We start from the raw sequence: 26,014 nt of genomic DNA, 5'->3' as shown, positions 1-26,014 counted from the left end.
AACACATAATAAATCCTGAATAAAATATCTCGTTGGTTCAATTTTACCCAGAATAATAACATGTTTTAATTCATTATTATCTCAGATATTTTCTGGCTAAAAACAGTGCAAAAACATAATATGTATTAACTTAAAGTGCACTGGAAAAGACAGAAAATAGCCAAAAGATATGTGCCCGAAATCCCCACAGCTACACATAAAACGGCCCAGCCCAGAAGAAGTTCTTTTTCGCTGGACTAACATAACCTGGGCCGCAGCCCACGGTCGAAAGTGGCCCATTAGCGCCTGCCGGCCCAGCAGGGAGCTGCGCGATGCTCTCAGTCGTCGGATCGAGCCGACGGCTCGGGTCGCCCCGCAAGTAAGCAAAAGCAGTGGCCCAGTCAAACCCTAGACCATTTCCTCCTCTCCTCCCCGATTCTCACTCTCTTGGCAGAGCGACGGCGTTCGACGACGGCCCAAAAGGCGTGCCGTCCATGGCGGCGCGGTGGATGCGCTCGCCGGAGCAGCATGTCATGGACGACGTCCGGCGTGCTCCTTCGTCGAGCATGGCTGCTAGCGTCCGTGCACATGGCACATCAAGGAGGCAAGTGGGGCGCCGGCCACCGCGGCATGAAGGGGTCGATGGCGACGTGCAGGGCGACGGCCCGTACACGCACGCGTTCGTAAGTGCGGCGGCAAGGCGCAGGAGCATTCCGCTCGTCGGCCAGGGCACGACGGCGTCGCGGCGTCTCCTCCCTCGCACAGCGGTGGGCGCTGTGCGGGCCCCGAAGGGAAGAGGCGGCTACGCGGCACATTAGGTGAGGATTCTCCTCATTTCTTCTCCAATTTGTGTCCATTAGTACTTGATTTGGGGGGAAACAGTCCTAATTACAGAATTATGGTTCTTACGATTTGGGGATGAATTCTAGGGTTCTTAAACATGAGGGGTTGCTACTATTGACTTGCGTGTATCCCTCTGCATAATATTTTGCTAATGCATACGGAAACAATACTTAAGCATGATCAATTTTAATCAACTTAACATGAAAGTGAGCATTAGATCTTAACTTAGATTAATTAAAATTGATTGACTAAAAGATAACAGTACTTAATCTGTAGCAATTAGAAAACAACATGATGATGTACAGAGGGCATAAAAAAGTAGCATGCGTATTGGGATAACCAGGGGCTAAAGCTTTCAATTTTGATCCTAAAACCCTAAACATGTCATTGATCTAAACATTATGTTGATCTACTGATCAACAAGGTAGGGATCTATTGCAATTAAAATTGGCGACTGATACCATTGTTGGAGTAATTATGCATCTATGGGATGCCATTAGCAGAATCAAATTGCATCTTGCTCACCCAATAAACATGAATAGAGAAGGGTTTAGAGATCCTTTACATGTCACGAGACTGGACATGATCGCCTGCTTGGTGCAGGCGTGATGCAGGGGTGATGTAGTCGAAGCAGAGGTTCTCCTCGACGTCCTGATTCCTTCAGGACGCCACCGGGACTGGTCGGGGACGGCAGCGGCGACTGGAGTAGGTCTTCCCATCACTGCAGTGCTCCCCTGATCGGATGGGGTGAGATAATATCGGAAGGGGAGTGAAACCATACGAGAATTGTGATCGCGCAGGCTGCCAACCCTCTCCCATACCCCCTTTTATCTAGCGCTGCCGACAGGGGACCTAAACCATTAGTTGGTTTGGGTGCCCCCGATCATGGCGCCTTAGTTGGGATAAAAATCCCACGTACGTTGGTGCATGGGGCCTTTTCATTATCGGTATCTTTCCCTTTTTTTGTTAGACCAATAGATCTAACTGGTCTATTAAGCCGTCAGATCAAAACCAACAAGGTAGTCAAGGAGCAGATGCAGATTGTGGTCTGCATCGACGACATTTGAAAGACGGAGCATGTGTTGGGCTCGTGGTTCGTGGATGGCAGGTATGGTTTCCTCCTCCGACGTCTTAGTCATGTGGGGGTGCCAGATCTGAAGTTCGATGGCGTGTCCAGGGTATTGCCCCTGTCTGATTCGTTCAACGGTAATTGTTTCGTCTTTAGCGAGCCACCTTGGAGGTCCGCAAAGCTGCATATCACCGATGGAGCCACGTCGAGCTCGAGTGAGAAGGCGATCCGTCATTTTTTCTTTTCTTTCTATGGCTGCTATGGTGGTGCCGGAAGCAGGTGACGTGCGTTGGTGTCAAGCGCAGAGACATTCTAGTGTCTTTTCAAGTTTCTCATGTCGGTCTTTATGTGACTTGTACTTTAATGTTTATGATATAGTATTTTCTTGCGGGTAAATTGGGAGCTCTTTATTCAACATCAACACCTCCAGCAGAGTCTGCTAAGAGGCTAGTTACAAGAAAGCTTGGGGTAGTGTCAATCCAACACTCTATAATATCTAATGTGCTTGTTTGCTTCGCACAAAGATGAGCAGGGACGTTGGCTGCCCTACCAATATGTTGAACTACAAAAGACTCAAAAGAAGGAACATGCTCCCCAATTTCAGAAAAGATAGGCGCCACCACCGCACGAGAGGTGTGACGCGAGTTCCAGAGATTCACAATCTCCAAATTATCAGACTCCAGTACCACTTGTGTATAGCCCCTAAGATGAGCGAAGATGACTCCATCTCGTATAGCAAGAGCTTTGGCTATGAGCGGGTTCGTGACCCCTGGGTAGGGTTTGCACCATGCCGCTAAGAGGGATGATCGGGACCGAGCTACTCCCCCCTCCTTGCATCCATCACAACACTTCCGTCGGTGTTTATTTTCATCCATCCCATCTCAGGTGGACGCCAACCATGACCAGGCAGAATCCGGGCGTGATCACGCGGCAACTCGAGAACTGCAAGCGACTCCCTTACCCTTTTCAGAGACTGTATAGAGTTGTATGCAGATTTGTCGTGGGTGATGTTGTTCCGTGAGGTCCAAATCACCCACATTACAGTCACTAGAGTAGCTCTCTTTGACTCTGAGAACATATGATCGCACAAGATATCTCTTGACCAGGTTAGTGGGTGCAGTACCGGCCTTCTGATATTCAACCACTCGGGGGCTACATCCCAAAACTGCCTGGCATGAGAACAATCCAGTAGGGTATGCATCATATTTTCGTCAGTGTGAAGACATATTTTGCATGTACTAACCGTGGCAATATGACGGTGTTTAGGAGTTGCTTCTGCTGGAAGAATGCCATGTAGTACCCTCCACCAGAAAACTCTCACTCTTGGTATGACCTTGATTTTCCACAAACGAGACCACAACTATTTGTCTGTCGTTGAGGATTCGGTAGTCATCCCTTCCTTTAGAGCAAGCTGCTCGTTGCGAGTCATTAGAGCACGATACGCTGATCTTACAGTGTAGCAACCCGATTTTTCAAAAGCCCATGCCAAAGAATCATCACCTCCTCCCTGCCTCAGTGGAATATTAAGAATAGCATATGCATCTAGGGGTATGAAATTTCCACGAACCATGTCAGCCCTCCATGACCAGTTACTGGGGTCAATGAGGTCTGCCACCACATTCAGCTGATCATTGCCAATGTTACAGACGGGCGTCATAGATAAAGTTCCATGGATCCATTTGTCATGCCAAATGGAGACCGTAGAGCCGTCTCCTATCCGTTTGAGAAGACCGATCTGCAAGGCATCCCTCCCAGTGATTATAGCGCGCCAAGTTGAAGAGGAATATCGAGGAGCTGTGGCTTGCATAAAATCACTCGTGGGGTAGTATCTTCCTTTAAGAACTCGAGCGCAAAGGGATTTTGGGTTTGTCAATAGCCTCCATCCGTGTTTCCTGAGGAGAGCTGTATTGAACATCTCAAGATCCCGAAAACCCATCCCGCCCTGCGCTTTCGGCTTAGATAGAGAGTCCCATGCCTTCCAGTGCAAATATCGGCGATCGAGGGAACTACTCCACCAATATTTCGCTAAGCAAGAGGCCAGGCTCTTGCAAACCTTCCTTGTTAACTTGAAGCAACTCATACTGAACATTGGGATGGCTTGGGCGATCACCTTGATGCGTACTTCCCGTCCAGCACAAGAAATCAATCGTTCTGACCCTGGTTGGAGCTTGTTGCGGATCCTTTCCCCAATGTGATCGAACGTGCCTCTTGTGATCCTACCCACGGCGGTTGGTAGACCAAGGTAGCGCTCACTGAATGCCTCCACTGAAATATTCAGAGTTTGTTTCAGCAACGACTTATCCGGAACCGGAGTGTTTGGGCCAAAGTAGATTGAGCTTTTCTCTTTATTCACTGCCTGGCCCGAGCCTTCTTCATAAATTATCAAGATCTCATTCAATCTTTGAGAACTTTGCTCCTTGGCTTGCATGAAAATTAGACTATCATCCGCGAAGAGGAGATGGTTGACCCAGGGCAAGCAGTAGCTGACCCTTATGCCTTTGTCTGCATCTTCTCCACCGAAACGATTCAATAATGATGTAAGGCCTTCTGCACATAGCAAAAATAGGTACAGGGACATTGGGCATCCCTGCCTTAAGCCCCTTCAAGGGGAAAAGAAAGGAAGAAGCTCGCCATTGACACGGATTGAGAATCTGACTGAGGAAACACACTTCATGACAAGGTGAACAAAATCCATACCGAATCCAAGTTTGAGCATGATGGCTTGCAGATAGTGCCATTCGACACGGTCATAGGCCTTCATCATGTATAACTTGATCGCACACACTGAATTGCCCCCTTTTTTCCTTCTTCTCATTGCATGCACACTCTCATGTGCAATAAGGACGTTGTCAGTTATCAGGCGGCCGGGGACGAAAGCACTCTATTCAGCACCAACAATATCATCTAGATACTCACGAACACGGTTAGCGATTGCCTTAGCAGCGATCTTGTATAAAACCAGACAGAGTGATATAGGGTGATATTGTGTGATTCTTTGTGGGAAGCTTACCTTCGGGATGAGAGTAATAGACGTGTCGTTCATCCCTACCGGCAATTCTCCTTCATTTAGGAAATCAAGCACAGCTGGAACGATATCATCTTTAAGCAACTTCTAGTGATGCTGATAAAACCCTGCCGTAAATCCATCCACCCCCGGGGCCTTTGACGGGGCCATCTGGAAGAGAGCTCTACGGACCTCCTCTTCTGTGTATGGTTTTTCAAGCTCAGCGTTCATCAAGGGCGTAACCCGAGGGGGTACATCATCTAGTAGGTCTTGCATCTGGTCGAAACCTTGCGAGGTATATACTTGTTCATAAAAGGCCTGAACCTCCGCACGGTCTTCTTCCAGCGTATTACAAACAGTTCCATCCGCCCGCACGAGTTTTTCTATCTTGTTCATTCGTCTGCGCTGGGCTGCCTGGGCATGGAAATAGCCCGTATTCTCGCCGCCTTCTCGTAACCACGGGATTCGCGATCTCTGTCAGAGCCATATTTCTTCCTGATGCAATGCTAGCTTTAGCTTTTTTGCAACTGCTTTCTCTTTGTCTGATGGCCCCCTCCTTGAAGATTGACCACGCAGACGGGTCAACTGCTCGCGCAGCTTTCTTATCTTGCGTGACAAACACCCGAACTACTTCGCCCCCAAGCAGCAAGCTTGCCTTGCAGCGACTTAAGAGCCTGAGCTATACCTTGCAGTCCAGCTCGACCTGCACCCTTTTGCCAAGAATCCAGAATTAGTTTATTATAGTCCATACGTGTTTGCCACATATCTTCATATCTAAAGGGCTTAGGACCTCTGGGTGCTGCCGACGAAAGGTTGTCTCGCAAATCCGCGAGAACAAAACAGTGATCAGATTCCGTTGTAACAATGTGTCTGATCCTCACATTCGAGAACATCTGCATAAACGCCGAGTTTCCGAAAGCTCTATCAAGCCAGGCTCTCACGTTGGATCGCCCCGGCTGCATATTATCCCACGTGTATTCTGTCCCTGATCATCCCAAATCCGAGAGTGCACACTCGTCAGTCACTTCCCGGAACGCCCTCATCTGCCATTCTGGTCTGGGGGTTCTAGAAAAGTGCTCTGAGCCAACCAGCGTCTCGTTAAAATCTCCAATGCACATCCACGCTTCATGTTGGATAGCAAAAAGTGTTCTTAGGAATCTCCAACTGTGGCGATGATCTTCCACTCTCGGAGCTCCATAGAATCCCGTCACACGCCACTGCTTTGTGACATCGTGTTTCATCCGCACTAGTACATCAATATGGCTGGTGCTATAATTTTTCAGTTCCACATCCAGGTTCGAGGTCCAAAACATGCCAATTCCTCCGCTCAGACCCCTACTGCTTACTGCATAGCAGCCTAAGAAACCTAGCAGATTCTGTAAGCTTTCAACTCTTGTTGCTGGAATTTTTGTCTCCATAACAAACAGGAGATCGGGCCCTTCTTGCTTCACAATGTTGCGAAGCTCGCGAACTGCCCAGGCGTTCCCAAGCCCCCGGCAGTTCCAACTCAAACAACTCATTGGCCCCGTGTGACGCCCTCGATTCAATCATACACTAATCATACACGCAAATGTGTATGATCAAGATCAAGGACTCACGGGAAGATATCACAACACAACTCTAGACACAAATTAAAATAATACAAGCTTTATATTACAAGCCAGGGGCCTCGAGGGCTCGAATACATAAGCTCGAAAACACAAGAGTCAGCGGAAGCAACAATATCTGAGCACAGACATAAGTTAAACAAGGTTGCCTTAAGAAGGCTAGCACAAAAGAAGCAACGATCGAAAAGGCAAGGCCTCCTGCCTGGGAGCCTCCTAATGACTCCTAGTCGTTGGCGGTCTTCACGTGGTAGTAGGCATCCTCAGGGTAGTGGTAGTCTTCAGTGGCGTCGTCTGGCTCGTGGGATCCGTCATCTGGTCGCAACAATCGGGTATGGGGGAAAAAGAAGTAGCAAAGCAACTGTGAGTACTCATCCAACGTACTCGCAAGACTTACATCAGATCTAAACTAAGTATGCATCTGTATCAAAGGAATGGGTTGTATCTATGGACTAAACTGCAGAATGCCAGAAGGGAAGGGGAAAGCCTAGCCTATCGAAGACTAGCATCTTCTGGAAACCACCATCTTGCAGCAACAGGAGGGGGTAGAGTAGCATAAAGTAAAGTAGCAGTAATGTTATCAACCTCGGCCAGAGATCCTTTCTTGACTCCCTGCGAGAAAGCAATCCCAAAGCCATACTATCCATTTCTCATCACAATCAATTCCTCATGACCATCCATTTCTCATATCCATAGTATCCAGTTCTAGTTGTATCGATCGGGATACAACTCCAAGTGTCCGTTACCATAGGACAGGCTATCGATAGATGTTTTGTTCCCTGCAGGGGTGCACCAACTTACCCACCACGCTCAATTAACTCCGGCCGGACACACTTTCCTGGGTCATGCCTGGCCTCGGCCAAACAATATGCCGCAACCCGACCTAGGCTTAATAGAGAGGCCAGCACGTCGGACTAAACCTATGCCCCCAGGGGTCATGGGCCATCTCCCCAGGAACTCCTGCACGTTGCGTACGTGGCCGGTGAGCGGACCTAGCTACCTCCTTCAGCAAGGCAGGAGCTTACGCAGTCCAACCCAGCGCGCGTCGCTCAGTCGCTGACGTCTATTAAGCTTCGGCTGATGTATACGACGCAGAACGCCCATATTATGCCCATGTGATGGTTAGTGCTATCAGGCTCGGATCAAATATCCAAATCGTAGTGGATTAGGAACGCGCGGTAACGAGCAGAGACTCACGATCGATGTGACCCCGTCGCCCCGTCTCGAGTACTTGCGGCAAGGGCTAAGAATGCCCGACCACGCCTCGTAAGTATCTCGCGGGCACCTTCCAAGTCAACCCGACTCCACATCACTCACTATTAAGCTCGCGCGGGTACCCCTCAGGGTCGACCCGTCTTTAGTAACACGGCTCAGTGTAAAGTCATAGTAACCATAGTAACTGTGTGTCTAACACCAAGGGGAAAACCCGAGGAATCACCCCCGGTGAATCCCACTCGATGTTATCATAAAGGTGAACGTAAGAGGATCCACCCTCGAGGTTCACACTTGAGGAGTTGCATGACAGAGCGGTAACGGAAGTGGTTAGGGAGGGAATCACCCTCGATGACCTCGACCGTATAGCTACACTGCAGAGATCTCATCAGGAGTGATGTAAGAGGTTCCACCCTCGGCACTCGATAGTAACTCTGCAGAGTCGTACAACTAGGGGGGGTGATGTGCGGTGTCGGGGACTGGACATCGATCACGTGGTCGAGTCATCAAACATAAAGCGAGGCAACTAGGACAAGGTGGGGGTCACTGATGGATCACTAACCATCCTATACTAAGCAGTTTAGGATAAGCAGGTAAGGTAAGAAAGTAGGTAACAACAACAGGCTATGCATCAGAGTAGGATCATACAGAAAGCAGTAGCAGTTCTAATGCAAGCATGAGAGGAAAAGAAATAGGCGATATCGGAATGCTCAAGGGGGGTTTGCTTGCCTGGTTGCTCTGACAAGAAGGAGGGGTCGTCGGTGACGTAGTCGATCACAGCGGCATCATCGGTCTCGGGGTCTACAGGAGAGAAGAGGGGGAAGAAACAGTAAATACAGAGCAAACAATGCATCACAAGGCATAACATGACGACGGGCAGAGTTAGGGTTGCCCTAACGTAGTACTACACGTTGCAGACGGAGGGGATAAACATCCGAGGATGAATTCCCGGCATTAGGCGGATTCCGGACAGATGAAAGAGAGGGGACGGTTCCATGTTCAGCATGCTAGGGGCACGTGACAAGTGAATGGACCGCGCATTTGGATTCGTCGGGATCACGCTACGGGGGTCGACGAGGTGGGCAAGCGGCACGGGCGGCTTCGGCGGGCTGCACTGAGCACGTTCCCGTGCTCAGGCGAGCATGGCAACGACGGCGGCCAGCTGCTCGGCGGAGCTGAGCTCGGCCATGGCGGCGCGGTGGCTATGGTAGCGCGAGAGGCCAGGGGAGCGAGGGGAGAAGAAGAGGGGCTCACCGAGCGGCACACACGGCGGCCCTTGGAGGTTTAGTAGCTGCAGACGCGGGGCGGGCTGAACGTCGGCGTAGCAGTGGCCGCAGTTGGGGAAGAAGACGCGAGCGACGACGGTGGCGTTCCTCGGGCTCGACCCGGTGACGAGGAAGAATCAGTCCACCGCGGACCTCCTAGACACCACGGAGGGAGGAATGGGCGCCGGTGGCCGCGGTGGAGCGCGGTGCTCGGCGGCGACGGAGCTCGGTGGTGATGGATCTGAAGGGAGAGAGGAGAGGAGGATCAGGCGGAGTGGGAGAGGGGAGTGGGTGGTGCAAGTGGAGGCGGGAATCGCGGAGGCGAGGAGGCGCAGGCCTTATCCCCTCGCCCGGGCGTCGCCGGCGAGGCGGGTCCGGCGGGGACGGCGTCTGTAGCGACTAGGGTCGGGGAACAGGAAGGGGGGGAAGAGAGCGACCGGGGGAGGTGGGCCACCTAGGATGGGGGAGTTGGGCCGGCCCAGGGGGGTTCGGTCCAGGGAGGAGGCACTTCCCTCTCTCTCTCTCCTTTCCTTTTCCCTTTTCCTTTTTCTTTTTTAGCTTTTCTGTTTTAGCCATTTTAGGCCACCTTCACATTTTGCAAAAATGTTGGTTCACCACCAACATTAACAGAAGAATACTTCACACATGATGAACATTTTAGTTTTTATGTTTGAGCATTTTGAATTCCACACAAAATTTGAATTTGAATTCAACTGGAATTTGAAAGAGAGAGGAGACAAAGATGATCAAGCACTTGTTTAGCAAAATAATTAACTGAACCCCAGGGGTTACTGTAGCATCATTACACCGGGGTGTGACACCCCGGCGGGGCTGGTTCGCAGCCGTCGCCGAACTGTCCGAGCTCTCTGAATTGGTGGGAGTGGGCTTCTTCTTCTTTGGAATCGGTTCTATCCCAGGATCACTTCCCTCACCAACTAGTTTGTTAGCCCCCGCTGTGAACACCACCACAGCTTTGGCTCCCCCATCCTGATGCACCTGCTCTTCGGTCTCTACCGGCGGCAGGGCAATCTGTCGATACACTTGTTTCTGCACTTGAGGTCCTCCCTTTCTTTTGTTTGTGTGGTTGTTCTTCTTGACAGGGGATACAACGTCAGGGCAAGAGTCTGCCTTTTCCTTCGCCTTGCAAGCATCTTTGTTACTGCTTTGACCCGATCGCTGCTCCTTTGACGAACTATCATTAGACATTGCTTTCTTCTTCTCGTCCGACGCTCTCAGGCTAGTCTTGAAGGGTAAATCACCATTTGCATCACGCGAGCCTGGCGTCGGGCATTGGAGATCAGAGTGTCCCAATCGTCCACACGAGAAGCAAAAGTTGGGAACATTCTCATACTGAATATCGTACCAGTCCCTACTTTTCCTGGCTGCGGAATCAATCAGAATCCATCTGCGCAAGGGTTTACTAACATCAATTGTAACCCTAGCCCGCAGAAAACCACCAACGGGGTCAAACTGGATTGAGGATGCATTACGATCTATCTGCTGGGCCACCGCTTTCTCCCTTGTATCATTCCTCAAGTTAAAGGGCAGGTTCAAAACCCTAGCCCACAACTGAAGCTTATCAAACTGCAGCTCTGATGGCTGCATACATTCATTAAATTCTATCAAGATCACTGCATGTTTACTGACATGCCAGGGAGATCCCTCCCACACGCGATCGCGATCACGTTGGGTCTCAAATTCTGCCACAGAAGTATTTTCGCCCACCGGACGGAACACCAGGCCTCTAGGGTTTCCCCAGGCCGGGCGCAAAGCATTGGAAATCGTCTGGATGTGCAACAGATTTCGGTTCAAAATCTTCCCCGCGATTGCCCAAGTCTGCCTCGCCCCCTCATCAATGTCATCCAAGACCAATGGTGTTGCCTCCTCCTCGGTGAGATCGAGTTTTCCCATGGCTTCCTCCATGCGCGCCCTCGTCGCCCTAGGCGAGAGTGCTTCCTTGCTACTCGATGACTCCGGGATCTCCATCCCAAGCCCTTTGCTAGGCGCTCCTCCGACGAGAACGATCGGCGGCCGCCGCTTCCTCCACGCGAAACCCTAATCGCCTCCCAGGGGGGCTCCTAGTTTTTCGGGGAAAACTTCGTAATGTTTATGATATAGTAGATGAGACACATATTATCATGCAAAAAAGTCTTCTCCTGCGTACCATTCTCATATCCACTATTCTTTTCTTTCACACTTCACACTGCACCAGCCCTCTGGCGTATTCTTGGCTCTTGAAAGTATGTTGGGTTGTTGAGTAGTCCATCACTCCTCATGCTCTGATTGATTGGTACAAAATGCTTAACTTACTGAATGTATTTCATAAGTATTTTACATATTTTTTTAATAATGGAGTAATAGCCTGTTCGTTTATATAGGTTTCTTTTACTCCACCCACCGCATCGAGACAAAACCACCAGAAAATGGCCAGGAGGCGGTCGACGGGGAGAACTTCGGGTCCCGTCCGCGTCGACGTCGACATCGACGGAATCCCGAGCCTGACCCGAGCGAGCACGGGGACGTGGAATCGCTGGTTGGTGCTGGGGCATTTGGGCTTGCGTGACCTAGCGTACGCTATCAGCGCCGCAGGGGTGGTAACCCACCCTGTGCAATCTAGGTGCTCGACGAAATGTCGAACCGAACCCTTGACGCTCCAGGCTCATCAGTGCACGCTCCACAGGTGATCGACACAATGCCTGAGTGGAAGAGCTGTCTCTGGAGTCGGCTGCTCTGGCGTGCCCGGTATGCTGCTGCGCTAGTACTAACCATCTTTGAGCACTGCGATCTCTTCCCATGTCCAGGTATGGTGTCTCTTTTGGCAATCAAAACTTAGTGCTGGAATGTCATCTTTCACTGTCGAGGAGACGTCTGTGCCGCTCTTACTTTTTCATGCCTGTCGCTTTTGGCAAGGTACGCGTTGTATTCCAAATGAAGTACTCCCATGATGTGATGCTTCTGCAAATAGCGGTACCAATCATGTATCTTTGGATTCCTCAAAAAAATCATGGATCTTTGGGTCCTCTTCTCATCATCGACCGGGTCCAGCTTTTGTTTGTACAAGGTTGCAGCTCGCACCCAACTCCTTAAAGCCACTTGAGCATGTAGATAAACATGACCTGATCAGCGGGCCCCATGATCTTTCTGTATTTCCTTTTCTTCTTAAATAAAAGTTTTCATGCTGTGCTTCTTGTTTGGAGTCTCCACTGCACTTCTTCTTGTTCACACCAAACAACCATTCTCATCTCTATGCAATAGGTACGAACCCGCAGCCCAGCTTGATACCCGAGAATTTAATAGTTGAGGCACGTGTTTTTTTTGTCAAAGTTGAGGCGCGTGTTTGTTCATTACTTTCGTTGTATTAGGTTCTCTTCTGACTCCAAAGTGGTCCCGATGAGATCATATATTCATATTAATCTGGATGCGCACTGTTTCTGCATATCACATATGACTGGGTCGAAGCTAATAAGCTATGAGATGATAGCCTGATACATTGTTCTGGGGTCTTACCTTGTTTCTTTCCTTTCTTTAACTGACTTCACCCCCCCCCCCCCCCCCCCTCCTTTGTTCACTGTCCAACTCAGCTATCTTTGAAGCACACAAGGTGTCCCTCAGTAGTCTGAGCAGCAGCCGTCGCTCTGGATACAAGCTCAAAGCTGCAACCTCAGCTAGGCCAACGGGGCAGCTATTCTGAGTGAGCAACTGAGCATTGCGAAGCTTTCCCATGTCAGGTACGATTCTTACTTGCTCTTCCTGGGCTTTCGACATGGATACATAGCTTCCATTGCCAATAGTCTGCCACTTTTCCGCTTGCAGGCAATTTTACTAGTTACATCTGGGTACAAGCTCAAACCTGCAAGCTCGGCTAGGGGCTGATGTGTATGATAGCTAATGAGGGCAGCCATTCCTGTGACCATGTCTATCCGACGAGCATTGCATTGCTTTTCTCATTCCAGGTATGATTCTTAGTTTATTATTTCAGGGTGATGATTCTTAGTTTCTCTTCTATGCTCGGTTATTAGACATGGATGCATTATTTCCAGGGGCGGATCTAGTAGGGTGCCATGGCACCCCCTTGGTAAAATGCAAAATAATTTATCTCATATACTTAATACGTACTAGTTTTTAAAATTTTAAATCATGTTTTGTGACTATTTGTTAAACTTATGATGATATCTAGATTATCTAGATTAAATTACAATGGCTATGAATTTTCTTCAGGAGAGGAGGGGAGGCGACTCGGGGGGGGGGGGGGGGGGGGGGGATTCCGCGGGCGACGTTGCTAGCGGCCCCGCGGCGGAGGCAGATGGCTGGACGGTGGTGCGCCTTGCCCAGGGGTGCGCGTGGCGGAACGCGCCGGCGGGGGCGCGGCTCCTCGCCCCGCCCCTCTTCGGCAGCAGGTTCTGGGCTCTGGAGGGGGTCGACTCCGACGACGACGACGAGGAGGTAAGTAGCGAGGTAAGTGATGGTGGTGGTGGTTCGCCGAGGCCCCGGGCGGGGTGCTCGGTGGGTGACTTTGTCGCCCGTGCGGAGGAGCTTGGGGGCTCCTTCGTGGCCGGACGCAGGCGTGCCTTCGCTCCTGGTGGGCATGGAGGTCGCCGCCTGGCGCCGCGGATCTGGCGTCCGCCGCGGGGGGTGGATGCGGGCCCTGAGGGTCGTTCGTGCACTCTGGCGGCGGCGGGCCGCTGCGAGGTGGCGCTGGCGGGGCCTCCTCTGGCCTCGGCGAGTTCGTCGGAGCTGACAGGGGTCGGCGGCGGCGACGGCGTGGCCGCCTGGGTCGGGGAACCATGGATTGTGGCTAGGGTTTCCGGGGAGAGGACGGACGGGCCCGTTTCCCCACTGGGCCAGGAGGCGTGGCCCAGCCTCCCAGGAATTGGGCCGGGGGGCCCATTGGCGGCTCAGCCCGCTTCTTCGAGTGGGGGGGGGGTGCAGGGGCTCCCCTCCGTGCTTGGGCCTGTCCAGCCTGGCCCGACGACCTGTCGCGAGCCTGCGTAGCGGCCCGGGCCCAACGTGGAGGTGGCCGCGCGGGCGCCCGCTCCTATTAATAGGTGGCTGTGGGTGCCAAAAGGAACCCTAGATCTGACGCTAGGGTTTCCTGCCTCCCACTCTCAGGTGCGGCGTTTCGGGCACCTTGCTCGTAGCCTTATCCGCTCTGCCCCTCCCCCACCTGTCTCTTGCTCGTTCGCCGCTGTGGTGAAGATGGGCTCCCGTCGCAGCGACAAGCCTCCCATGTCACCCCCGATTCCGGCGGCGGATCGACAGCGCGAGCAAGAGCTTCGGGCGAAGGCACTCTCCAAGGCGTCGGTGAAGGCCGTGGAAGATGGGGGCTGGGGGCCGCCGCCTCCATGGTGGATTGCGGAGCAGGAGCGGAAGCATCAAGAGGAGCGCGAGCGCAAAAAGAAGGAGGAGGAATACCGGCGCCGGGGGCTGGAGCAGAAGAAAGAGCTCAAGAGGAAGGAGTCTCAGCCCCTTCCGGGCGGCGAGCGGAGCGGAGACCCGTTGGCCAAGAAGCAGAAGCACAAGGGGGGTACGGCGCCGCTGCAGCTGGTGGCTGGGCCGGTGGCTTCGAAGGGCTCGGTTGACGCCCCAATCCCAGTGGAGGAGGCCGATGGGCCGGAGTGCTTCAAGTGCGGCAGGGTGGGGCACTACCAAAACACCTGCCAATACAAGCCCCTGTGCGTCGTCTGCCACGAGGAAGGGCACGCGTCGGCATACTGCCCCACGCGGGGTCGGCCCCTGATGCTGCAGATCATGGGAAACGCCATTCCGGGCGAGGGCTTCTTCTGCCTCCCTTTCGTGGAGACGGAGGGCGAGGAGGTCCGGGCCCCGTTGGTGGCGGACGCGGCGATCATCTCGGCGGCGCCGGGCACGCTGTCGATCCCCATCTTGGAGGCGGAGCTCCCTCACCTCTTCGAAGGGGAGTGGGATTGGCAGGTGTCGGCCATCGACGTCGACCAGTTCTCGGTCTTCCCCAACAAGGCCATGCTACGGATGGCGACCCGCGGCGGAAAGCTCTACCTCTCCCTCAACGACATCATGGCGGACATCAAGGAACAGTGCCAGGAGGAACCCAAGGCCGAGATTATGCCGGATGTGTGGGTCAAGTTGTGGGGTGTGCCACCCAAGCACCGCCGTGTGGACCGCCTTATGGCCGGGACGGTGATGATTGGGCGGCCCATGGAGGTGGATCCAGCGTCGCTGCCGGGGCTCGGCCCGGTACGGATGCGCTTTGCGTGTCGCGCGCCGGCCAAGCTCAAGGGCTACGTTCAAGTTTGGTTCAACAGCGAGGGGTTCACCTTTCGCCTGGAGGCCGAGGAGGGCGAGTTGCAGGGTGCGGCTCCCCCTCCCCCGCCACCAGCCAACGTGGACAAGGGTCCGAACGACAAGGATAGGGACCTCGACACGAGCATGGGGGATGACTCCATCGACACCGCCACTTGGGACAAGCTTGGGCTCAAGGACAAGGACTCACAGGACGCGCCGCCGGCGGCGGGCGCGGCGATGGACCAGGAGGAACGGCAGGTGGTGGTGGGCAGCAACGAGTTGGGCTTCAACCAGTACGGCTCCAACTTGTCCTGCGCTTCGGAGGGCCGCTCGATGCTCATCTCCCCGGTGGCTACGGTGGTGGATGAGCCTCGGGCTACCGCGGAGCGCTCTCCCAAGGCGCCGTCAGTCCTCGGGGTCGGTGGGACGCGGCTCCACAAGAAGCCGGCGGGCCGCAAGACTCCCTTCGTGGCGCCGGCGAGCCCACCCTCGGGCTGTGGGAGCACGCCTGCCCCGCAGCGGCCGGTGGTGATGGTGCTGGCCTCTCCAGGGGGTCCGGTGGGTGGTTCTCCGTCGGTCATCTCCCCTCCCGCTTCTGATGCGCTTCAAGTGGAGGTGGCAAAGGTGGCGCCCGTTTCTACGGCCAAGCGCTCCAAGGCGGTGGTGACGTCCACGGCGACGCAGGAGCGGGCGAGCTCCCGCCCGAAGGGTGCCAAGGGCAACCTGCCTGCCCTCCAACGCGCCCAACTCCTGCAGGCCCAGAAGAACCTGGAAACTGAAGGTAATCCCGTGCCCCGCTTTACGATCTTCGACGATTATTCTGATGAGTGCTTGGGGGGTATCTTAGCGGATAGTGGTGTTAGGATGTCTGACGAGGGGGAAGCGCGCGAAGTTCTTTCTCTTATCCGCGCTAAGGAAATCGTGCAGGCCGCGCTCGCCCAGGCAGCGTTGGCCCGCGTTGCGCCAGTCGCAGAAGAAGCAGGGGCTTCTCTGGTGACTGTTGCGCGGCCCGATCAGGAGGACAGAGCAGCAGGGGCTGCGTCATCCCCCTCCAACCGTCGTCTTGCCAAGACACGTCGCGTGGCCAAAGCGGTGACCGCTCGCGGTATCCGCCTCCGCAATCGCATTATCTAATGCGTTACATATTTTGGAATATCCGGGGCTTCGGCCACGCTGGGAGGCGGACCCAGCTAAAAGAGTTCATTCAAAACGAGGCGATCGACGTAGTTGGCTTGCAGGAAACCATCAAGACCGATTTCAATCATCGGGACCTGCTAACTGTTGACCCGCTGGAGCGTTTTGTTTGGCATTGGGTGCCGGCGGTCGGGCACTCGGGAGGCATGTTGCTAGGCATCAACCTAGTTTGCCTGGAGGTGGTGGCATGGGATGCCGGCCGCTTCTTTCTGTCGGCCCACGTGCGCCACCGTGCAACTCTCCGCGAGTGGGAGGTGATTGTGGTTTACGGCCCGGCCGATCACTCGCGCTCGCTCGAGTTCTTGGGAGAACTCCAGGCAAAGGTTGCGTCTTTGGGCACGCGAAACCTTCCTCTGCTTGTGGGAGGGGATTTCAACTTAATCCGTTCGGGAGCGGATAAAAACAATGGTATTATTAATTGGACAAGGGTGTCCATGTTTAATAGTGCAATTGCAGCTATGGCCCTTAGGGAAGTGGCTCGCGTGGGGGCACGCTATACCTGGACCAACAAACAACTTACACCGGTGCGGTCGGTTTTGGACAGGGTTTTTATGTCCTCGGAGTGGGAGGCGCTGTTTCCTCTTTGCTCCTTGCACGCCGAAACGAGGATAGGGTCGGACCACGTCCCCCTCATTCTCTCCTCGGGGGAGGAAAGGCTAAAACGCAGTCCTCATTTCTTCTTTGAAACCGCGTGGTTAGAGTCTCCGGACTTTGAGCAAATCTTCCTATCAAATTGGGAGAATTGCGTCGCCCGGATCGGGCGCGTACGCGGGCCGATGGAGTTCTGGATTGCTGCAGGCGCGGGCCTGCGTGCGGCCCTTAAAGGGTGGGGGGCTAACCAGGGGCGCGACGATAAGTTGCTTCGCTCGCGTTTGATTGCAGATCTTGCTCAGATGGACGCTGTGGCGGACGTGCAGACCTTCTCGGAGCAAGAATGGGCTCAGCGCTACGCGCTTGAGGCCCAGGTTGAGTCCCTCCTCCGGGCTGAGGAGGAGTACTGGCGTAGACGTGGAGGAATCAAGTGGACGCTCAAGGGTGACGCGAATACCAAGTATTTTCACGCCTATGCAAATGGCCGCCGTCGCAAATGTGCAATCCTGCGCTTGCAATCTGAGCAGGGGCTCATTTTGCGGCAACATGATATCGTACGGCACATTTACGATTTTTACATCCATCTCATGGGTTCCAGGGAGGAATCCCGTGCCCGGCTTAGGGCGGACGTGTGGGACCCTGCGTTGCGGGTCACGGATGCGGAAAATGAGGGCCTGGGTCTGGCCTTCACCCCGGAAGAGATTGACAAGGCGACGCTGGGCATGAAATCGGACACCGCTCCCGGGCCGGATGGGTGGCCGGTGGCGATGTTCAAACGGTTCTGGCAAGTGCTCAAAGGGCCTATTTTTGACGTTTGCAATGGTTTTATGCGGGGAATGGTAGATATCTCTCGCCTAAACTTTGGGGTTCTCTCTCTGATCCCCAAAGTTCCGGGTGCGGATCATATTAGGCTCTTTCGTCCTATTGCGTTGATTAATGTCCCGTTTAAAATTTGTGCGAAAGCTTGCTCGACCCGCCTGACTCCGGTAGCTCACCGTATTATTAGTAGGAACCAATCGGCCTTTATTCGGGGGCGCAACATCTTGGAAGGGCCGCTGGCCTTAAATGAGATTGTGCACTCCCTTAAACGCGCTTGTCAGCCCGCGATCCTACTGAAACTGGACTTCGAAAAGGCTTACGACCGCGTGAACTGGGAGTTTCTCCGACAGGTTCTCCTGGACCGGGGATTCTCGTCGGTTTGGGTTCACCGTATGATGCAATTGGTCTCGGGAGGCCAAACGGCGATTGCGGTGAACGGAGAAGTAGGGAACTTCTTTCGCAACAAGCGTGGGCTGCGGCAAGGGGACCCAGCCTCGCCGTTGCTGTTTAATTTTGTGGCCGACGCCTTGGGCGCCATGCTAGACAAAGCCCGAATGGCTGACCACATCAGGGGAGTGGTGGGCAACTTGATCCCGGGGGGGGGGGGGGGGGTGTCTCACCTGCAATACGCGGACGACACACTCCTCCTTTTCGAGCCCGACACTCACAGTATTGCAACGGACAAAGCCATTCTGCTGTGTTTCGAACTCATGTCGGGGCTAAAAATCAACTTTCACAAATGTGAAGTAATGTCCATAGGGATGGACATGGCTGAGAGCCAGCGGGTTGCCAACTTGCTCAATTGCAAACTTGGCCAATTTCCGTTCACATACCTCGGCCTCCCGATCGCGGCGAAGAAGTGTTCAATCGCTGATTGGGAACCTCTCACCTCCAAGGTAGCGGATAGGGTGTGTCCGTGGAGAGGGAGATTTATGTCTTCAGGGGCTAGACTTATCTTAACCAACTCCAGCCTCTCATCCTTACCTATGTTTGCCATGGGTTTGTTCATGCTGGCGGACGGGGTACACATTAAGTTGGATACCCCGCGGTCCCGCTTCTTTTGGGAAGGAGCGGGTCCTAAACGGAAATACCATATGGTTAAATGGCAGGCCGTTTGCAGACCTAAAGCCCAGGGGGGCCTTGGGATCATCAACTCCAAGCTGATGAACATTGCACTCATGTGCAAATGGATCTGGAAGATGTCTCAGGGTGAGACTGGCCTCTGGATCGACCTTCTCCGTGCGAAATACTTCCCGAATGGGAGTTTCTTTGAGGCGGCCCCTCGTGGGTCCCCCTTCTGGAACTCCATTCAAGCCCTTAAACCCTTCTTTGCCAGGGGTGCGAAGTTCGGGGTTAACAACGGACGCTCCACGCGGTTTTGGCTTGACCTTTGGATTGGCCAACAACCCCTTTGGTCCGAATTTCGCCAACTCTACTCCATTGCTGTTGAGCCCAACCAATTGGTTGCTTCGGCCCTTAGCTCATCTCCACCCTACATCAATTTTCGGAGAGAACTAACGGGGCCGGAGATGGCGGAGTGGGATCGCCTTCGGGCGCTGATTGCGGATGTTCCCCTGTCTGACTCCGCGGACACGGTCTCTTGGAGGCTTTCTTGCTCTGGCAAATTTTCTGTCAAGTCCTTATACAGAGAGCTTACCCGCGGCCAGGTTCCTTCGGCTGCCATGGGGCTATGGAAGGCTAAAATCCCTCTAAAGATCAAAGTCTTTTTATGGCAACTTTGCCAAGACCGCCTTCCTACCTCGATCAACCTTGCCAAGCGCAATGGCCCCGCCTCTGGCCCTTGCGCTTTGTGTGGGGTGCCGGAAGATGCGGATCACGCCTTCTTCCGGTGCCCTCTGTCGCGTTTCGCTTGGAGTGCGGTTCGCGACGCCGCGGGGGTGGATTGGGACCCCCGCTCCCGTGCCGCGCTGGTGTCTTCCTTGTCTTCGCTTCATGGCTCGTCGCGACGGGTCATGTGGACGTGTGCGGCGGCCATGTTATGGGCTATCTGGCATATTCGTAACAAACTTACCATTGAGGGTGTTTTTCCCTCGCACCCTGCTGACGTTATCTTCAAATGCATCGTGTTCTTGCAGCAATGGACACCGCTGGGAAGGCAACAGGACTCTGATCTTCATCGTCATGCGATTAACCGCCTCCGCTTTGTCTACGCCGAGTCCCGCGCCCCGTCGTCCGTGTCGTCTGCTGGCTCATAGGGATGGGCAGCCCCTTTTGGTTCTACTTTCAGCCGAGCCTGCGTGCTCGTTTCGCTAGGCCGGTCGCGCCCTGTATCGTACTTATTTCCGTCTCCGGTTTAGTTTGCTCTCCTGGACTTTTTCGCTTTTGGTCTGTTGCAAAGTGTGGGTTATGTGGTTGTGCTACGCTGCCTATGTTGAGGGCTTTATTAATTTAAAGCCGGATGCCCCTGGCATCTTTTCACAAATTTTGAACGGATTGTGTTAAAGTTATGTTGTTCACCCCCCCCCCCCCCCCCCCCCAACAGTACGATCTTAGGGCCGCCACTGATTATTTCCATCGCCTGTTGAACCTCTCTACTTGCAGTTAGTCTTACTAGTTACCAAATATAATATGGCATCTAAAAAAACCAAGCAGCTGCTAGTTCTTCGACGAACATACACTTATTTATATGTGTGTGTTTTCTGGTGATAGCAATCAGATCTAGGTATTCAGAGAAAACAAAGGGAAATATCTGGACCGCTATTTTGGTTATCGCTCTGGATACAAGCTCACTTGCAACCGTATATGGCTAACGAGGGCACCCTTCCCATTTGGCTGTGAGCATTGCAATGCTTTCCATGCCAGGTATAATCTTTTACTTTCTATTCGTGTGTTTGGCTGTTAGGCTTTGTTGTGTGTAACCTACCATTGAATGCAATTAATTTTACTTGTTACCCTGTAGAATCTGTTAGTGTCTCCACCAACAAGTATTACTACTTGTCTTATGTGTGTTCTGTGGCAATAGCAGTTGGAAGAAAAACAAAGGGAAAGATCTAGATCACTTATTTTGGTGGGGTCAGATTATAACGGTAAAGTTCAATCATGTATATGATGTTATTGTTGAAGGAGAAACACAACTAATTTCCAATCATAAACATTCAAATTGTATAACTAATAGAACTCTATGGTCAAACATGATCATCTATATTGTAATATCTAGAATCACACAGGAAATTCATCTAGTTACAGTATATACAATGGGATTGATCCTTTTTAAGATTTTAATAAACTGACAATATGCTTTCGTCTTTTAACACCAACCCTGTGTGGAGTCTGATAGTTGGTTGGGGCCAACTTAGTACAACATTAACTACCTTTTTTCTGGAGAAGTCTATGAACATGAGCTGATAATTTGTATGCTGGTTACTGTTTGAAAAAATAATTCATATTGTGGGGTCTAACAGGCAAGTTAGCCTTTGATGCGCTCTCTTTTGTGTTGTTTTCGTTTGGGATAGACTTCACCAAGTCCGTCTTTCTAGCAACATTCTTTGTTTTTTCTTGTTCATAACCATCCTTGAATTATCCTTGAATCCTTCAGATATCTTCTCCATCCAAGAAACTCTTACCTGATGCTCCAGATGGAGGCATAGAGAGCAACCTGAGACTTGCAATTTCAGTCAGAGAGCAACCACATGGCAGACAACGGGCAGTTCGTGGTCACCATTGGTCTGACGAACATCAACACCACGAGGCAAGATCCCATCAATGTCGTGTCCAGCAGAAATTTGTCACCCTCTAGCCATGTATCCAGCTCTAGCAACAATGATGATTTTGAGCTATTGTGGAGACATCGTAAATATTTGGTACTTCTTGGAGTCCTAGCAGTTGGTGTGACATACAATGCTGGATTAACACCACCAGGGGGATCGTGGACACTAAACAAGGATGATCATCATGCTGGTGACCCTGTCATGCATGATGGCTTTTCTGAACAATATGAGGTGTTCTTTTACTGCAATGCAGCAGCCTTCGCTGCATCTCTTGTCTTAATCATCTTGCTTCTCAGTAAGAGTGTGACAAGGAAGAGGATGTGGCTCCACTCAATGCAATTAACCATGATATTAGACCTATTCAGCCTGCAGGGGGCTTATGCTGCCGGAAGTTTCAGGGCACTCAAATCATCCATTTACATCTGGGTTCTAGTCCTTGCTGTTATCATATATGTTGGGATCCATACCCTAGTATCCACAAGGTTTATTCCAAGAAAATTGAGACGGAATCTGCAGAACATGATAAATACAGTTCTAATCAAACAGGGTTTCCTTGTGAGGCAAGTGAGCATCCCTTTAGAGAACATTGAGGAGGCTCGCAAGTTCATTTTGATGCTTGTAACTTTTGCTGCTACTATCACATACCAAGCAGGATTGAATCCACCGGGCGGCTTTTGGGCTGAAAATGACCATGGTTCTAATAAGCTGCATTTGGCCCTTCCTGTTTACAATCATCATCCGGCTACTTCTGTTCTCCGGAGTAACTACCTTCGTCGTTACAATATATTTATCACTTCCAATTCAACTTCCTTCGTGACATCTTTGGTCATAATCATACTACTTCTGAGCCCAAAATTGAGTGGACATGGAATAAGGACCAAAGCAATGATTGTATGTGTGGTAGTGGACCTATTGTGCCTAATTGTTGCATATGCTGCAGGATGTTGTAGAGAGGTAGCAACATCATTCTATGTGGTGTTTATCATCGTCATAGTTTGGATCTCCTTTGCAATTTTAGCTGGATTCTTTGTTACCAGGCCTGTAGCAAATTGGCTAAAAAATGTCAAATCAAGCAACCTGTGGTGTGTGAGAAAATTGGGCCGTGCACTTTCATTGAGCTTTCGTGGCCACAAATCGAGCAATGCAGAGCAGGACAATTCTTACGCAAGCAATCATCAATCTTCAGTCCACTCAACTGATGCACCTGCAGAAGAAAATACTGCTGAACCACAACACCAGACTGCAGAGGAACTTCCAAATATCAGAGAGGATGTCTCCTATGAGGAGCATGCACCTGCAGAAGAAAGAAATCATATTTCAGATGATGAAGAGGTTGTGAATAACTCACAACATCTATCAGGGAACAGCCAGCAATCAGCAAATATCCATGATGTTGCGTCCAACACAGAGTGCCAGTCTCCATTCCAGCATGTTGCAGAAATGGATGAGGATGTGTCCAGCTCACCACATCCTGCTGGGAACTGTCAACGATCAGAACATGGCATGGGTGTCGTGTCTAACATGGAGTACGGGTTTACAGAAGGCAAGCAAGATGCAAATATGGAGGCAGCTAAATCTAGCACTGAGCAAGAGTATGACCCATTACTAAGCCACCAGCAAACTGAAAATAGCATGTGCGGTATGTCAGCTAACCAGAAAGTTGCAAGTATGGGGAAGCAATCTTCACCTGATGATCCCGACATAACTGCTCTTTCAGTTGAGCAAAATATGTCAGTCGGGCAGAGTAACGGAGACACTAGTCATGGCATAGTGGATGAAGTGCTTTCTGCACCTGTGGAAACCACTCGCAATGCGGACCGTGCTGAACAAAACAATCTGGTTGGAGATAATAACCCTAGTGCTGAGATTCTTGGCAGTGATGACCATCCTATACATTCTGAGAATGTACATACTGACAGCAATCAAGTAACCAATCAAAATGCTGATGACATTCGAACTGAGAAGCATCTGAAGAAGACCCGCACATGTATGCTGCTTCTTGCCATTCTTGCAGTATCTCTGGCATACCAATCAGGCCTGAATCCACCAGGTGGATTTTGGTCAAGAAGTACAGATCATCATTCAGCTGCTGATCGCATCCTTGAGGATACCCACCATCGCCGGTTCATTGCATTCTTCTATCTCAATGCAATCGCCTTTGTGGCATCCATTGTCATGATCACTTTGCTCTTGAACAAGATGGCGAGCGACAAGGTTACCAAACGGCGTGCATTGCCAATAACGATGATAGTGGTCCTACTTTCCCTAACCGGAGCTTTTGCTCTAGGGAACTGCAGGGAGGCAAACAAGACTGTTTTCATATCAGTGCTCGTATGTAGTGTACTTGCTTATGTTCTCATTCATGTCTTGATAGCAATACATATAATTCCTCCAGAATGGAGAAGGCAGGTGGCGGAGATGTTAGAGCACTCAGTTAGTCATTTTTGCTCAGTGCCGTGTCAATTTGGCCACAACCATACTGGGGGTGATACTAGTGAGAAGGAGTTGGGAAGGCGGCGTAATCTGCTATTAACCATTGCTATTTTGGCTGTGACTGTCACATACCAAGCTGGCATGAACCCTCCAGGAGGTGTCTGGTCTGATGACCAGAAAGCCACGGGAACTCCGGGCAATCCAATCCTTCAGGATACCCATCCAAAACGCTATGATGTGTTCTACTACTCAAATTCAGTTTCATTTGTGTCGTCTGTGGTCGTCACAATATTACTTGTGAATAAGGAATCCTGTGAGTATGGAATCAAGTCATATGCACTGCGAGTGTGTTTGGTGGCGGGCTTGCTTGGCCTCCTCATTGCGTATGTTGCAGGAAGTTGCAGAAATATTAAACAGTCCATATATCTGAGCACCATTGCTATGGGAGTTCTAGTCTCCCTTCTGATTCAAGTTCTGCTGTCTTCGATGCATGATACACTAGGAAAACCATTGGCTAAGTGTCTAGGATTTCTACATGATCTTCTCTTCCATGCAGAGGGTGAACAAGTAAACACTCCTGTGAGTCCAGAAGCTTCAGTTGACGTGAGGTCAGAAGCTTCAGTTGAGGTGAGGCCAGAAGCTTCAGTTGTCGAAGAAGAAAAGGTGAGAAAGAGACACAAGTATCTGATGTTTCTTGCAATTTTAGCAGCATCGATCGCTTACCAAGCTGGTCTGAACCCACCTGGTGGATTTTGGTCTGATGATAAGGGCCATGTATCAGGCAATCCCGTCCTTCGTGATATTAATCACCGACGGTTCAAGATCTTCTTCTGGTTCAATTCTTTCGCATTCATGGCATCCATTGTCGTGATCATACTGCTGCTGAGTAAATCGATAAGGAAGAAGGCTGTGCCAATTGGGGTATTGCACTTGATCATGATACTGGATATGTTGGCTCTCATGACAGCTTTTGCTGCGGGGAGCTGCCGCAAATTGAGGACTTCAGTGTATGTCTATGCACTAGTTGGCTGTGTTGTAGTAATCCTGCTGCTCCTAATTATTGTGACAAGTGCAATTGCAAAATATTGGAAGCCAAGAGAGGGAAGTGGGATTAACTCCCTGAGACGTCCTGAACCTGTTTCAGGAGCAAACACATCGGCATGACCTGAAGTTTGATGCTCCCTTTTTACAAGAACCCTATTCATCTAGGAATCTATATTTCTGTATCATCTGCGAACAATTTGTGTGTCTCGTATCAGCATTTTTCTTCATGTTCAGATTGGACTTGAACACCGGTGTTGCTGTCTGTTGTATGTTCTTGGAAATTATTTTAGCATACTTGAAATTTGAGCTCGAGCCTAAAGCTGCATATCGGGTACACCGTCGTGTGATGGAGCTACAAGCAAGCAATGAGGATTATCTTCATTATTCTTTTGTTGCGCACTAAATTTTTGTTTTCGAGATTGGTTGCATACTATTCTGCATCTTTTTTATACTCGCTATTTGCCAATGAAATTGCTCCGAGAATTTTGAGCTTTATTCCGCTACGGAAGTTGGTACCACATTAGGCTTTCTGGCTTGTTTAGTATTCTTGCACTTTATGTTCTTCTAACATCACCTTGAGCTGTTTTATGTGCATCCATTTGTGGGGCGATCCCATATTCTCATCTAAAACAAGTTTGACTAACACGCTTATTTTGTACTCCCTCCGTCCCATAATATAAGAGCGTTTTCTACATTAATGTAGTGTGAAAAACGCTCTTATATTATGGGACAGAGGGAGTAGCTGTCAGCCAGTTTTTTTTCGCTTCTCTGATATTATTAGTGTAATAAAGGAGTAGTAGTACATACTGGCGCACCAAGGCTTTGCAGTTCCTTGTAACATTATGAAGTAACCCTTGTTTATTTAGAGTGTACTGAAGCTGTCTTATATGATGAAATGTTTCCCAATGTTGTGGAAGCAGTTCTTTTGATTGAGTTACATACCTCGCCTTTATGCATGTTATTAGTTC

General features: G+C 51.1%; 2 protein-coding genes across 5 annotated transcripts in view; one reads left to right on the top strand and one right to left on the bottom strand.

The window, feature by feature from the left end:
* Positions 1-25,610, top strand: part of LOC125521305 (uncharacterized) — a 200,933-nt gene extending 175,323 nt beyond the window's left edge. The window contains exons 1-5 of one of the 4 annotated variants that reach the window (XM_087537388.1): positions 11,361-11,777; positions 11,887-12,704; positions 12,790-12,929; positions 20,512-20,664; positions 21,398-25,610. In XM_087537388.1, the coding sequence (XP_087393514.1) occupies positions 21,492-25,166 (3,675 nt within the window). In that variant the 5' untranslated portion in view covers positions 11,361-11,777; positions 11,887-12,704; positions 12,790-12,929; positions 20,512-20,664; positions 21,398-21,491 and the 3' untranslated portion in view covers positions 25,167-25,610. Of the gene's footprint in view, positions 1-11,360; positions 12,705-12,789; positions 12,930-20,511; positions 20,665-21,397 lie in introns of those variants that run through there. The other 3 variants (XM_087537389.1, XM_087537387.1, XM_087537386.1) reach the window with 3 other exon arrangements.
* LOC147959006 (uncharacterized) lies at positions 8,844-10,962 on the bottom strand. The gene is made up of 2 exons (XM_087532408.1): positions 9,769-10,962; positions 8,844-9,002 (listed from the first exon to the last, which is right to left on the bottom strand). The coding sequence occupies exons 1-2, from the start codon at positions 10,960-10,962 to the stop codon at positions 8,844-8,846; spliced, it is 1,353 nt and encodes a 450-aa protein (XP_087388534.1).
* Positions 25,611-26,014: the final 404 nt, after the last annotated feature.

Source organism: Triticum urartu, chromosome 7A, assembly GCF_056163025.1.
Source record: "Triticum urartu cultivar PI428250 chromosome 7A, HENAU_Tu73, whole genome shotgun sequence".
NCBI lineage: Eukaryota > Viridiplantae > Streptophyta > Magnoliopsida > Poales > Poaceae > Triticum > Triticum urartu.
The sequence above is the reverse complement of the archived record's forward strand: the minus strand, read 5'-3'. Positions and strand labels throughout refer to the sequence as shown.

Excerpts from the sequence above, each read along its gene's own strand:
- LOC147959006 (XM_087532408.1), bottom strand. The coding sequence starts at position 10,962 with ATGGAGATCCCGGAGTCATCGAGTAGCAAGGAAGCACTCTCGCCTAGG. Across the intron at positions 9,003-9,768 it reads CCCGGTGTAATGATGCTACA|CTACTAAACCTCCAAGGGCC; the intron begins GTAACCCCTGGG and ends CCGCGTCTGCAG.